We start from the raw sequence: 14,928 nt of genomic DNA on the forward strand, positions 1-14,928 counted from the left end.
TGATACGCACACACACACACTTCAAACATAGCGCCAGTTAGCTTGACCTGCAACAGACAGCCTCTACTCTGTGCATAGAGTTTGCTAGCGATAGCCGGCACACACAGTCTCTCTGCACCAGAACACGAAGCTAGTTAGCGTAACGTTAGTGTGCATGTGGTCTGTTGCAGAGGCCAGAGATTGCATGGGTTTATGGGAGAACAAAAAAGGATTACTCACACATCGTTAAACTCCTTCAGAGTGACATGGGGGCTGAACACATCCAGGAGGCCGATCACCTGTAACAAACACACACACACACAAAAGTCGGAGGGTCAAAGATCAAACAGTACAAATACAACAATAATTATATAATATTTTCCAGTGGATTGATAATGCATATGTGTGTGTGTGTGTGTGTGTGTGTGTGTGTGTGTGTGTGTCTGCAACAATCATAGTAATCCTAGTATAATTTCATGTGTAATTGTGTGTAGGGAGTCCACAACAGGTGGAGGCTACACTGCATCTCCATCCAGTCAGCTGTGTGTCCGTGTTGGCTGATCAACAGACGAGTAATCCCACGACACACACACGGGAAACTCGCTGGTCACACAATGAGCCTCGGCAGTGAGTCACAGTGTGTCACAGCTCCCGACAGTGGCAGCGTACACACACACACACACACAGAGAGAGACACACACACACACACACACACACACACACACACACACAGACACAAACACACAGTGTCCTGCCCCTGGGCAGTCAGAAAAAGTCAGTGTGTGTTCACTCTCACTGCGGAGTCATCAACAGAGTTCAGCACACAACAGCATCAACACACAGCAGGGGCCATGGGGGTGTGGTGTCTGGAGTGTGTGTGTGTGTGTGTGTGTGTGTGTGTGTGTGTGTGTGTGTGTGTGTGTGTGTGTGAGAGAGAGAGAGAGAGAGAGTGTGTGTGTTACTGTCTGTTTCTGTAAATCTGTGAGTGTCTTTGAGCGTGTGTCTTTGTGTCTGAGACTTTCTTTGTGTGTGTGTGTGTGTGTGTGTGTAGGCAGGAGGTTATGGGAGCTATAGCAGCCTTCATGCCCACCATGTCCTCGAGGGATGGAGTGGGTGGCACAGACACCCCCTGCTGGCACACGCCCAAGCAGGGGGCACAGGCTGATGTGATTGGCTGGCACAGGAGTGCAGGCTGCTGTGATTGGCCAGCTCTTGACAAAAACAAGGAAGCAGGAGCTATGAGAGGCAGAGAAGTCACCTGACAACAGCAGACAAACGAGTCCCATCTCTTCAGGACACACACACACACACACACACACACACACACACACACACACACACACACACACACACACACACACACACACACACACACACACACACACACACACACACACACACACACACACACACACACACACACACACACACACACACACACACACACACACACACACACACACACACACACACACACACACACACACACACATTCCTATTCAACACACACACATATATACACATAAACACAAACACACACACACACACACCACACACACACACACACCACACACACAGACAAAACACAGACACACACCCATTCCTATTCACGGGTGGCTTGCGCATCAGCCCACACTTTCCTGTGTGAATTGCACCCTTTAGTCTGTTAGCTAATGCCACTCTGCAGTGCCGCTGAGCACTCAGGAAGCAGGAGGCCAGCGATAGTCTTTTGGCAATTCCCGTTTTCAGAGCAAGAGGGCCTCCGTGGGCCGCGTGTTGCATAACACAGCGAGTGTGTGTCGTGGAGCCAGGCACACACTCCTACACACACACACACACACACACACACACACAAACACTGCAGCATACAGGGCTAAATCAGTGGATGTCTCCCAGCAAGCCCCTCAACGCTGACACGACAAGTGCTCTCCTGAGTGATCGCCAAGGAAACCAGCTCATAATGAAAACAAAAACAGGAAGAAAACTTCTCCAAGTGCACCACACACACACACACACACACACACACAGACACACATACACACACACAGCTCCTCTGAGTCTGGCCTGCATTGTGACATGCTGCCTGCAGCCTTGGAGAAAACCACATCATACTGATACCACAGGCTAGAAGACGCTGCGACGCTGCAGACAGCTATCGACATTATTGATGTGACGCATGAGATAAGAAGAGGAGAGTGCACACACACACACACACACACACACACACTCGGCTCATATGAAGAGGAGGGTGTACAGAGCGGCGGAGCAGAGGCAGATAGGGATGTAAGAGCTGCAGCAGAGGTCAAGAGGTCACTAGGCTAAGCTGTCCCTAACAGCATGTCCTAACAGGATCTGAGCGAGTGACGGTCAATGTTGTCTGTCTGCTCTGAATCCGTTAAATATGCCCCTCTATGGAGTCAGATTTCTCACTCAAACTAGCAAGGCAAAGCGAGCAGTAGAAAGAAAATAAGAAACAGGGCGCCCGACAAATGCTCTCGCGAAACGCTGTGTTGCATCGCGTCGCATCCCATGTGTCTGTTCTACGCCCACATGCTCAGGTGTGTGTGTGTATGTGTGTGTGTTCTTAATTCAGGTGATGACGTGTGTGTGCCTGTGTGTGTTCTTTACTCAGGCGATGGTCTGTGTATGTGTTCTATGTGTTCTAAATGTGTACTGTATATGAGCTGATGGTGAGTGTGTGTTCTTTACTCAGGCGATGGCATGTGTGTGTGTGTGTGTGTGTTCTTAACTCACATAATGCTGTGTGTGTGTGTGTGTGTGTGTGTGTGTGTGTGTTGGGTACTCACGTTCTCGTGCTTCATGTGCATGAGTAGCCGTAGCTCGCGGTAGGTCCGCTTGGCGTGGATGATGGACTGGAACGGCCTGGACAGCTTCTTCACCGCCACCTTCAGCCCCAGCTTCACATCATAGGCGGAGCTGTTGAACACACACACACACACACACACACACACACACACACACACACACACACACACAAACGTCAACACACAGATGGATGCAAGTTTCCCCAACAGCTGCTTTTAGACTAAGCTCATAAACGTTTTAATGAGATTTTAATCACCATTTATGCACTTGGAGTTTACTGTTGTTTTCTCCAAGTAATAACAGAAAACAACAATGGAGCAGCAGGCTTAATGACCATTAAAGCCAGACGAGCCAATCGAAACCGGCCCTGGCTGCATCAGCGGCGCTCCATTTGCAAGGGTTTAATATGGGCTTGGGCACACGAGAGCAGGAGAACACCATAAGTCACGGAAATGTCTAACGTTGTGAAAAACAATAATAAAAAAGTTTGAGAAACAGCTGGGTGTCTACACAGAACAATCTCAGGGAAGTGAGTTAGCCGGAGCGATAGCATCCGATGCTGAGCGCTCTGGCGCAACGGAGAGGCTCTTCTGCTGGCATCAAACGCTGCGTTCCTGCTTTGTGCCTGCTTTGTGCCTGCTTCCTGCTCTGGCCGCCGTGCCCTTTGATCTATATTTGGAATGCTTTTGGCCCAAAGAGTGCTGGAAAACTCCAAATTCCACGGAGTTCCAGAGAACTTGTCAGGAAGATCACAGGGGATTCCCAGCTGCAGCCGGGAAAAAGAGGAGTATTTTCTACTCCTGTGTGCCCACATTATTATTACCCGTGTGTGTGTGTGTGTGTGTGAGTGCGAGCACACACACACACACACACACACACACACACACACACACACACACACACACACACACACACACACACACACACACACACACACACACACACACACACACACACACACACACACACACACACACACACACACACACACACACACACACACACACACACACACACACACACACACACCTGTACGACTGCCAACTGTAAAGGGACAAAGCAGAGCAGACCAGATGCCAGTGGCAGTTCCTACAGTACATGAGGGTGATGAAACTGCATGGCTTCTGCAAGGATTAAGATCTGTGTGTGTCTGTGTCTGTGTGTGTACTGCAACACACACACTTACTGTAACAGACTCCTGCATTGTCTCACTTGCCAGAATGATACTGAAACCTGCAGCCAGTGTTCAGGTGTCTATTTTCGACACGCTCTCAACGGCCGCCCGGCTCTATTGTGTCTATGGAGGGATCAGTGGCAGCCTGGCAGCTATGGGCAGCTATGGGCACAGCTGGAGGGGGCGCTGACTGGGCCTACGCACTACGCAGGGCCACTCTTGAAATGCAGTCCGATCTGCCATTTTCTTTTTGGGGGGGGAAGGGGGGGGGCTTTTACTTTAATGCTTTTATTGATAGAGACAGTAGAGAATGACAGGAAGTGAATGGGAGAGAGAGCAGGGGTTCGTAAAGGTAGGAGCAGGCTTCACTCAAGACTTATAACTTTTTTAGAGTGCTGACTAAAGTATAGACTATCATTGAAAACAAGAGAACAGGCCGCACTATACACACACTGAGGAAGGCAGAGCGCCGAAACGCGTCTGTGTGAATAAATGGTGATTGCTTATGCATAGTGCGGCCTGTTGTCTTGTTTTCAGAGAGAGCAGGGGTGGAATCCGGAAAGGACCACAGGGCGGGAATCGAACCCGGGTCGCTGGCGTACGGTGCAGGTGCCCCAGCCAGTTGCGCCACACCGCTGGGGCCAATCTGCCGTTTTCTACAGGGTTTCAACACATCCCTGTGCTGTGGTGATGAAACACCAAAACCTCACAGTGCCGAGACACTGTAGCACATGGCAGTGCTGTGGCACATTAGGATGCTGAGACAATAATGCAGTGGAACATCGCAGCGCTAGAAGATACGCCAGGAGAGGAGAGCACTTCTCCAGCACTTCTCCAGACATGTAGCCGTTAGCTGACTGCTATATGCGAGCAATTCAATTCAATTCAATTCAATTTTATTTATAGAGCGCCAAAACATTACACATGTCTCAAGGCGCTTCACAGAGAGTCAAACCTTCAAAGAGAGCCCATGAGCAACAGGGGCAAGGAAAAACTCCCTAGAATTGGAGATACATATAGGAAGAAACCTCAGACAGATCCACGACTCAAGGGCCCAACCATTAGTCTTGCTCCCGGCCCGGGCGAGAGAGACGTGCTATTATTTAGCCCTTCCCTGCCTGCTTCTCCAGAGACGAGGTAAAAAGAGGACACCACTCGAGCTGCCGCCGAACGCTTTTTCCGAAACCTCACACCCCTCTTCTCCTCTCCCCGGGGGAACAATAGATGCCCCGGTTACCATGGCAGCCATTGTGACTGTGGTCAAACTTGTGCGAGTAGCAGAAGCTAAGCCTTTGCAGGACGTCACTCAGCATGCAGGCCTCACAGACAGAGGCAGCCAATGTTATATTCCACATCAGCACTCTACGGTCCTGCACTGTGACGACTGTGCATCTGCAGGACGTGTGGGCAAAACCTAATCACAAACCTAAACACAACATGATCACAACTTCCTAAAAACCTGCTGAAGGGGTGCATCCAAATACCCATATTAGCGTACTACATAATCTGCCTCATACTTGCATATCTGAAAAAGAAAACATCAGCGATAAACTGCACCTTGAGTTATTCATATGACTTCAAATATTCAAATGCATGCTTTAAATGCTTTCTTAAACTTTCAGACAGACATCTGACAAACCAGATTCCAGATTTCCTGGACACCAGCCAAACTCTCCAGTGTCCACCGATAAGACCGGTTCTGCATAACAGCTTGTTTGTTCTTCCTATTGGAAGTGCATCACCCAGAAGGAGACATCGAAATAACGGTTCTAATAAAGTCGTGTTCCGCTGCCCGCGTGTGCGATCCACAACAGGCAGCGCCCCAGACGGCACAGAGCCAGCGGAGGCAGCTGGAGACTATCAGTGATGTTTACCGCACAGGCTTTTTTTCCGCGAGAGAGCAGAACAGATTGGATTGTGCAACGGATTCGGGACTTTTGTGCTATCAAGAGAATGATGTGTGTGTGTGTGTGCGCGCGCGCGGCAGATAGGCCACAGGGTGACTCAGGGCCCCAGGGGACAGCCGTGCAAATCTGTACCCCCGGCCAAGACAACAACATCTGACCAGAGGAGCGGAGAGGAGGGGTGTGTCTGGTGACGAATGCACACCAGCGTTCACATGACACTATTTACTTCTGTCTAGTAAACAGAGTCAGACGCTGACTCACTTCATTTTGCAGGTATATAGAATCACAGAGCACAGTCACTTTAACCTGTTGAGGAGTATGGTCACAAATAATTATGTGATAAGAATGTTGGGTGAACTGAGAGTTCTGCATTATGATGCAACAATTACCCTCAGAGAGCATGAAGGATCTTTGCTGAAACTATTCATGGGTTTCATGAGGTCCCTTTCCATAGGTGTACGGTATAAATCAAGCACCATGATTATCAATACAGACTGCATGGTGCTTGATTAATACACCGGTGGAAAGGGACCTGATGAAACCCATGAATAGACTGTTTGCGTTCAAATCTAGAAGGAACTAGGAAATAATTCACTCCTCAACAGCAGAGCATTGATCTATAAAGATCAGTGCAGCAGAGCCATATCTGCTCAACAGGTTAAGCTGGGGAGTTCTGAACATTCTAAAAAAAAATGTAAATTTTTTAAAAATGTAGGCTACCTGTAAATGTCAATGTCTAGAATTCCCCCAAACATTCTTTAGAATAGATTATTCATTCCACAACATTCTACTAGCTCTTCAGGTGAAGAAGGTGCTACCCACTGAATCAGCATACCAAGTCTAAGCTACTGCTGAAGTACTGGCATCAGTTCTGCTAAATCAGGGCTGGATTTTCTCACCCAGAGTAGATGCTGTAAGTATCACAAAGGTCAATTCTCATCAGCATTTCCTGTTCTGCTTTCTCATGCAACAATGCCTGCTAGGGATGTGATGGTCCATGGGGACATTTTTTCTCAAAAAAAAAATGGCCATAAAAGAGTAGTAGTGGACGTTTTAGTGTGATGCCATATATGGTCATATCCACTTTATCGGAGATATAAGTAGTCCGAGGCAGGGATTTGAGAGATTTTCAGAGATTCAGAGATTTTGCCATCGAGACCTGGCATCAAATAACACAACGCAAGAACAGAACACCGGAGAGGACTTGACCCCTATGAGAGGTCATCTGCTGGTACCCCACTCAGACAACTCAGCTAAAAGGCACGGAGACCCCTAAAGCAACAGTTCCGATACAAGCTATGGGAGACATTTAAGAATATTCCTCCCTCAAGTAGGCCTACACTAGTGGGAAAAAAAATATTTCACATTCTTTGGTTTGAGTTGTAGTCAATATTCCTTCCCCATGTACAGTACCTGGAAGCATATTTCACATTCTTTGGTTTGACTGGTAGCCAATATTCCTTCCTCATGCTGTGCACTACTTGGAAAACTATTTCACATTCTTTGCTTTTAGTTGAAGTAGTGAGGGAGAGGCGACATCAGAGCCCAGACACCCAAACAACAGAACAGTGCTTATCTGCGTGCAGATGGACCGGTCTGATGTCTCGGCCCGATGACACCAGCTGAGAGCAGGGCAGGGCGGGGCGGAGCGGAGTGTCTGTTTGTTCAGGAATGCCCCAAGCTGGCTTTGAGTGACGGCTCACGACACGACACGACGCGGTCCCTCACTCTGGGTCCTGCAGGAACCACAGCAGGCCAGTCGAGTGAGTGAGTGAGAGGACAAACGTGGGAGCCTGAACTGGGGCCTTTATTTTCCACTGTAGCAGACGCATGGGAACAAACAGGCTGCTCTATTTTTACCCCCCCCCCCCCCCCCTCTCTCTCTCTCCAAGTGCTCAGCCCTTTGGAGGAATGGCCTCTGATTTATAACGCCGCTGTCCAGGAAACATCACACACAAGAGCGGCACTGTGGCCTCACGGTCACGCCAGGCAGCCTGGCACGCTGGCACACTGGCGGGGTCTCCTCCTGCAGACCAGAGTCCTCTGAACCGCCACCGTGCCCTTGATGTGGACTCTGCTACCAACATCCTCCACCAAGCAACTGGAGGGAGGGAGGGTTGGTTGGGAGAGAGAGAGAGAAAGAGAAAGAGAGAGAGAGAGAGAGAGAGAGAGAGAGAGAGAGAGAGAGAGAGAGAGAGAGAGAGACTATATGCCCACAAGACACCAGCCCACCCACTCACTCCCTTTCCCCTGCCCCCCCCCCCCCCCACACACACACACACACACACACACACACACACACGGACGAACTCGAATGTTGTTGCTGCTGCGCCTGCTGAGCTGATGCAAGTTCAACTGAAGTTGGGAGAGAGGGCGGGTGGGAGGACAGGCGTGTGCGGCGATAAATCTATGCGCACTAATAGCTTATAGGCCGAGGAGTGAGTTCAAGTGGGGTATAACAGGCCACAGGAGAGGTCTGCGAAGGACATCTGCATGCCCATGTTACTTAACGCTGACGGGAGGAAAGAGAGGCAGGGGGGGGGGGGTCTCAGAGCGAAACAGGTTGGCTATACTCTAATTATATAGGCCAATTGTGTAGAAATTGTCCCGTCGTCGGATGACCTCTTGCTGAGTATTTCGTCATAGGGCTTGATGCGCATGACCAACCTTGTCATCCGCGAGAAACCCTCCTAATACTGGAAGTATGACTCACAGCACACACGGCGGGGTGACATCATCCCGAGCCCCGTAGTCCAACCTGAGGTAGCCAACAGCATGCACATGCACATGGCAGCCTGCAACCAGGCCACAGTCATTCCGCATCGGAGCTCAAAGGTACGAGACAGGGAGGATACTAGAACTGCGAACATGCATAATGCACCCTCTGTCAAGCATAATAGCAGCAGAGCAACAATGTTATCGACAATTCACGAGAAGGCTAATGTATTCTATTTAGTGCTCACACAAAGGAATCAACGTCTACATCGCTGCCCTGCTCCATCTATGGTTCTTGTATATGCACTACGATTTTTGTAAAAGACATTTCACAATAGCGGAACTTCCCAGTTAACACCCTTTCGAAGGAAAAGAAAGCTCGAGCTTTCGCTCCGAGTGAAATGAGCGAGCAACCTTGACCTAAACGGCAACAAACAGTGGCCAGCGCCACCCAACAACACGTTGTTATTCTCAGTTTAAGATGACAAGTTCAGACATGCCGTCATCTCACTTTACACTCCCAAACCGTTCATAGACAGAAGACCAATAAACACCATACACCGCAAAAGATGCTGTGACTGACCTTCCGTTTCCACGATTCTCCGATTTCCTTTCTGTTTGTGTTAGAGCAAAATGTAATCCAACCATTAACATACAGGGCCATAATATCCTAAAATCTACATGGGTGCCTTCTCAACACAAAAGAAATGATAATCCGCCACACAAATCCTAATGAATAAGGCATGCGTGGCTACCAAGACAGCAGACATGGCTGAGGAGAGATGTACTGTTGGGCTTGAATCTAGAAATAGGCTTAGTGTTCAGTCTTCAATAACATTTTGGGAACGGTGTTTAAATGCACGTAGGCAGGGTATGGCTACTAGAGAGGAGACATGTTAACTGCAGTCGAACACAGTTGAGGCACGACTCTCACGTAACAGATAGCTGAAAAGCCTATTTAATGCACCCGAAAACAAGAAACTATAAGCTAAGTAAACAAGCGCAGGCCCTATCAGTACTCTGCTACAGATTTATATCATTGAGCAACCGTTGAATTTCAAGGCGTGCAATGATGAGCCATTGTGGGAATCTGAGCCAACTATGGCAATAGCGAGTTATGCAATTGAGTTCTGCAGAAGAAAGAGAAATGCATTTACCACACTGATCCGTAAGCCCCCGAGCCTACAGGCGACAGGTGCTGGTACCGCTCCGGGACTTCCCATATTGTTTTGTTGAGCTCCTGTCGATAGAAAGTGGGTCTATCCTTCTGGGACATTCCTGCCAAGTCGCACGACCCACCACGGCAACAAACAACCGCGTAGAAACTTCTGTTCTCCTTAGATGCTGGTCGGAAGTCTTCCAAAATTAAATACAAACTACAAGGCGAGTACGAAAGCAGGCCCGGTGGTTAAACATGTGGCTCTGTGCATCAAAGCAATGCAGTCGTGCAAGTCTGTTCAAATACGAAGTCGTGCAAACACAAGGGCGAGGGTAAAATCTGCGGTCTGTCAGTGTAGGATCAACTCATAAGGATTTTTCCCGATGCAGGTTTGTTCCGACCCGTCGTGCGTCGTGCCGTGCCCAGCGTCACAATCCAACTGTACTCTCGAAACCTGTTCTCATATCTCGCGTGATTTCGTCTAATGCATTTTCAATTTCTCCCCCAACAACCTGAGGCAGTGAACAGTAGAGTTGGTTATTTTTATCACAATACTGGTACATTGTACAACCATTTTAACTTCTTTGTTGCATAATTTACTTCTACACCACTGAGTTCAAAATGAAAGCCTCACTGTGACATATACATAACACAGCAAAAGTAATCAGTACATTATTTTCACCTTTAGAGTAAGAAAGTTACATAGCCTACTGTATGATGAAAATAAAGAAGTCATGTTTGCCCTCTAGTGGCCAAGTATTGCACCAACGTCTTGAAACTAATTACCACACAGGTTGCACCACAAAGCCAGTGACAGAAATCAAGTCACGCCACATGTTTTTTTATTTTTAGTTATTTACTTGTCAAGAAATGTTGTTCTGTTTCCTACTATATGTCTCTAAGAATTCCGATACATGTTATCTATTTAATAATTTTTTCTTATTATTTGTGTGTTAGTGGATGTGATTTTTTGAATCGCTGCTCAGTCAGTCTATCTACTGTAACTGATATGTTGAGTTTTGGCATGGCATTAATTTCTTAAAGACCAAAGCGCAAAAAAAATGTAATTGAGTGAATCAAGAACAAAATACAGTCTAAAACTCAAAGGGCCTTGATTGACATATTGATTGATACATATTGATCCTCTGGGGATTGGAAGGTTCTCGGTGTTAACATCATTCTTCCGTCTGTGGTGCGTTCATGTGCTTCCATCTCTTGTGTCGTGTCAGCTCATGGCGGACGACTGCAGAGCATTCGTGTACTTTGAAGGCAGAATGTGAGGAAAACATGGACAGCGCAACACAGTTTAAAACATGCACATTAATCACAAATAATTACTTCTGAGAGAAGGGTATGCACATTATAATTAGACAAGTCCACATGGAATAACTGAACTACAAAGTGCACAACTTCTGTCTCATGGTATATGAAGCCTCTGTGGTTGCTGTTACTCTTTTGTGAAGTCGTGTAGCCTATGTGCCAGGTGCTTGTGGGGTACATTTCTTCTTTCTACTTAAATGGACGATACAGATTCCATTCTATTCTAAAGTCACACAACTGGGCAATCCTGTTCCCAACATTTCCCCAAACTTTCCCACTTGTTGTTTCCACTTGCGGCTGCATTCAAAATAGACTTTCCCACGGGGAACAACGTTTTTCCCATTATTCCCACACCACATCAATACAAGAAACGAATAGTTGAGTTTGGTTTTGTTTATCAGGGGGAATAAAACCCCAGGCTTCTTCTAATAGGAGGTTTGTACTTACACTGTGTTAACTTGGCCAGACTTTGGACTAGCTTACATGGTATATCCTGGTTGAAACGGTACATATCTTTGCATGAAGAAAAATTGTACAATGATGTTCAGGGTTTAACTTTATATTTTCTGTGCTTCACAATGTATATACAAATAATTTCACACTAACATCCATGTCTTTGTGTGACACGAACAGATCAGCTGATGGAAAATGTTACAGATAACGAGTCTGAACGCAGAAGAGATTCATAATTGAGATATTAATTAGAAATTACAATCACAGGTAGTCAGGTGCAAAAAAAAATGAACATGGAATGACAAAGCATGACAAAGTTCTAAAAAACATATAACTTCCCAATTTCAACTCTTCCTCTTTGTCACATCCTGCTTTCTCTCATGAGCTTGGCATTAAAACACAGTAAAATTGGAGCTGGATAGAGATTCTATTCTGTCTTAACATATTTCAACATAATCTTGCTGCGATACTTAACCCCAACACAGGGAAGTTGACTACCCACCACCATCCTTTACCACATACCCAGGATCACACCCCTTCATTTTTTCACCACAAGCAGCTTTTTACAAAAAAATGTATTACATGTTGGCAGTCAGTATGCCTGCACTGGTAACAGTTACTACTACAGCTCTTGCCACAAGCTCTCTGTGCGTATTGATTGGCAATTAATCATCTGACCTACCAGATGAGTTTCATTTACAGAATGAGGAAGACTGAGCTTAAATTCTATTTAGTCGTATGAGATGGCATTTATATCATAAGGAGAGTCGCAAAGTCCGTATTAGTTTTAGTCCAGGAACCGTCAGGTTTTCCTGTCTTGGACAGAATTCTTGGCTCGCTGTTCATTGAGCCAAACCTTCGCCTTGTTTTACCCTCCTTGGTTTCCAGAACTTTTCCAGAGCTCATCTTTAAAGGGGAATAGTTGCTCTGACAAGAACCAACAGGGATGTGTTGCACCTGACGGTGAGATATATTTCCTTGAGCGGAGAGACTGGTTTCAGGAAAGACGAACCGGTAGGAATCAAGGACTTAAGAGGTTTGGTGACGAGGCATTCCGCAACCTGACCAGAGTGGGGCAGTGTTTGCCTGACACACCCTTACACCTCTTGACCACTCGGGGGCACATAGTTCACACAACAGTGTCCAAGTATGTCGTACGCCTCCATCATTTCAGAAAGACCACGTAGAAAGCCATTGAGAGACAGGACAACGCTACCGCGAAGTGAAGCCGTGTCCCAATCACCGCCGCTGAGGGAGACAGAAAAAGAGAAGACACAAAAACACAAACATTTAGCATAAAACACACACCCACACATGGCTGAACATTCAACACAATCAATGTTTATTAGCACTGAACTCACACTAGCATTACTAATGGCTGCAATGTCGAGGAGCTGAAAAGTCATACCTGCTAGTCATACCTGAACCAAATTTACGGTATGTGTAATATGCTGATTCTTATTGTCAGCTTCAGTATAATGAAATGCAACAATAAAGGAATCTTGACTATTCTATGTAGATATTAATCCAAGCAAAGAATGAACATCACACAATAAATGTGCAGCTATAGTGGCTGCATATGATTTAGGATAACCAACCAACCAACCTTTATAAAAGACGCCCCACACCCCTTTCTTCTCTGACAGCAACCAACTGTTGAGTCGGGGGACCTTTTTGAGGTATGCACATGTGCAAATAAACAGGAGTCCAAACACCAAGATCCCGTCAAGAGAGTATACTGTGGAAAGACAACAAATTAAAAGTTATAAACGAATGCGAAAAAACAGGTATTAGGCCAAAGAGTTAGGCCCACAAGCTAATTAACTTCAAGTGCATATGCTAATGTTATACTGTAGCCTACGCACCATGACATATCGTGATCCTTTTGAAGCATGAGATTCAACTTAAATATTGATACATAGAAGAATCCATTACGACAGGCGAGAGCACAAAACATCTACAGTCTACAATTAACTCCGAGAGTGGATCTTTGCTGAACCAGTCTGACAGCTCAGCTCAGCTCAGCTCAGCTGGTCAAACCAGGAGCAGCCTAAATAGGACAGCCGACCCAATCTCAACTTTAACGTTACCAAATTAACTTTGAATTAATTTTAGTTGAACTTTTACTAAAAGGGAGGAAATACAGCCCTTAAAGGTATTCAATATCACTATTAGCAACTCCCTTTCCAGTCATCCCAACAGTATTATTTGGATATGCTAACGACAGCTGCTGTGCTAGCTAGGAAGAAATTTGTTTTCACTCGGCATCTGTCTGACGATAGCAGTCTTGTCGTTTCCAAAATGACGTTTTCTCATAAACTGCATGATATTGAACAGAATGTCATATAATGACACCGTTGTCGAAACCGTCCAGGAAAAAGTAAATATTGCCGACCATAAACATATTCGCACAGTCTTGAAATGGCCCAGGCCACGTCTTCAAAAATCTGAAGCTAGCCAGCCTTAGCTAATAAGCTAGCTTCTCAGTTTTATGTTTACCTAATGTGAAGCAAACGGGCTGTGATGGGCTATGGCTCATATGAAACAAATATTCAAACAGTATAACGTTACTTCCCCTACAACTCACCGTTTGTCATTTTTGCGAGTCAGTGTTATTTTTTCTTCTTCTTCTTTATGATGATTTCCCGTCTATTTACCATCCATGCTACTCATCCACCCCAGTTACAACTACAGACGTGGAGAGAGCAATCTACTGACGATAGGTGGATTGGGAAAAACGGAACTAGGGTGAGTAGCAGATACCAGAAAGCTAAAAAAAATCGATTGCATAGTGACTGCATGAAGGCATATTAAAGTTTCCTTCCTTGCATTCATTGTATCCCCGTATAGCAGCTGTAACTTGTGTGCAGTGTTTTAGAGTCTACAATTTAAAAAAAAAGTGTGTGTGTGTGTGTGTGTGTGTGTGTGTGTGTGTGTGTGTGTGTGTGTGTGTGTGTGTGTGTGTGTGTGTGTGTGTGTGTGTGTGTGTGTTTGTGTGTGTGTGTGTGTGTGTGTGTGTTTGTGTGTGTGTGTTTCTATAGGGCTATGTGTCTGTGTATGCCTGTGTATCTGTGTGAGTCCAGAGTTCCATCCTCTCTGTCTGTCAGTGTATTTGTTTGTTGATCTGCCTGCCCACCTGCCTCTATCTCTCTCTATCTCTCTGCCTGTCTGACTGCATGCCTGCCTGTCTGTCTGTCTGTCTGACTGCATGCCTGCCTGTCTGTCTGTCTATCTGTCTGCCTGCCTCTATCTCTCTCTATCTGTCTGTATGTTTCTGCCCACCCCAACCCCAACCCCAACCCTCACCCCACCCCACGGGGAGCGAAAGTTTGGCTCAGCCTCAAACTTGGCATCTGGCTGTGTCTACCTTGCTCCCAGCTCTAGGGAGCATTTCA

The 14,928-nt window shown here is 46.4% G+C and overlaps 2 protein-coding genes across 4 annotated transcripts in view; both read right to left on the reverse strand.

Annotated features, from left to right (window-relative positions):
* The window catches only part of LOC134092499 (mitogen-activated protein kinase 14A), a 27,038-nt gene extending 16,856 nt beyond the window's left edge, over nucleotides 1-10,182 (reverse strand). For 2 of the 3 annotated variants that reach the window (XM_062545390.1, XM_062545391.1), the window contains exons 1-3: nucleotides 9,759-10,182; nucleotides 2,787-2,916; nucleotides 220-278 (exon numbers count right to left, since the gene is read on the reverse strand). In XM_062545390.1, coding sequence (XP_062401374.1) covers nucleotides 220-278; nucleotides 2,787-2,916; nucleotides 9,759-9,877 — 308 coding nt within the window. In that variant the 5' untranslated portion in view covers nucleotides 9,878-10,182. Of the gene's footprint in view, nucleotides 1-219; nucleotides 279-2,786; nucleotides 2,917-9,184; nucleotides 9,476-9,758 lie in introns of those variants that run through there. The other variant, XM_062545392.1, reaches the window with a different exon arrangement.
* A 1,441-nt stretch (nucleotides 10,183-11,623) lies between these two features.
* On the reverse strand, nucleotides 11,624-14,232 carry tmem167b (transmembrane protein 167B). The gene is made up of 3 exons (XM_062545393.1): nucleotides 14,121-14,232; nucleotides 13,140-13,271; nucleotides 11,624-12,781 (listed from the first exon to the last, which is right to left on the reverse strand). Exons 1-3 carry the CDS (start codon nucleotides 14,128-14,130, stop codon nucleotides 12,699-12,701), a joined length of 225 nt encoding a protein of 74 aa, XP_062401377.1. The 5' UTR covers nucleotides 14,131-14,232; the 3' UTR covers nucleotides 11,624-12,698.
* Nucleotides 14,233-14,928: the final 696 nt, after the last annotated feature.

Source organism: Sardina pilchardus, chromosome 9 (genome assembly GCF_963854185.1).
Source record: "Sardina pilchardus chromosome 9, fSarPil1.1, whole genome shotgun sequence".
Classification (NCBI taxonomy): domain Eukaryota; kingdom Metazoa; phylum Chordata; class Actinopteri; order Clupeiformes; family Clupeidae; genus Sardina; species Sardina pilchardus.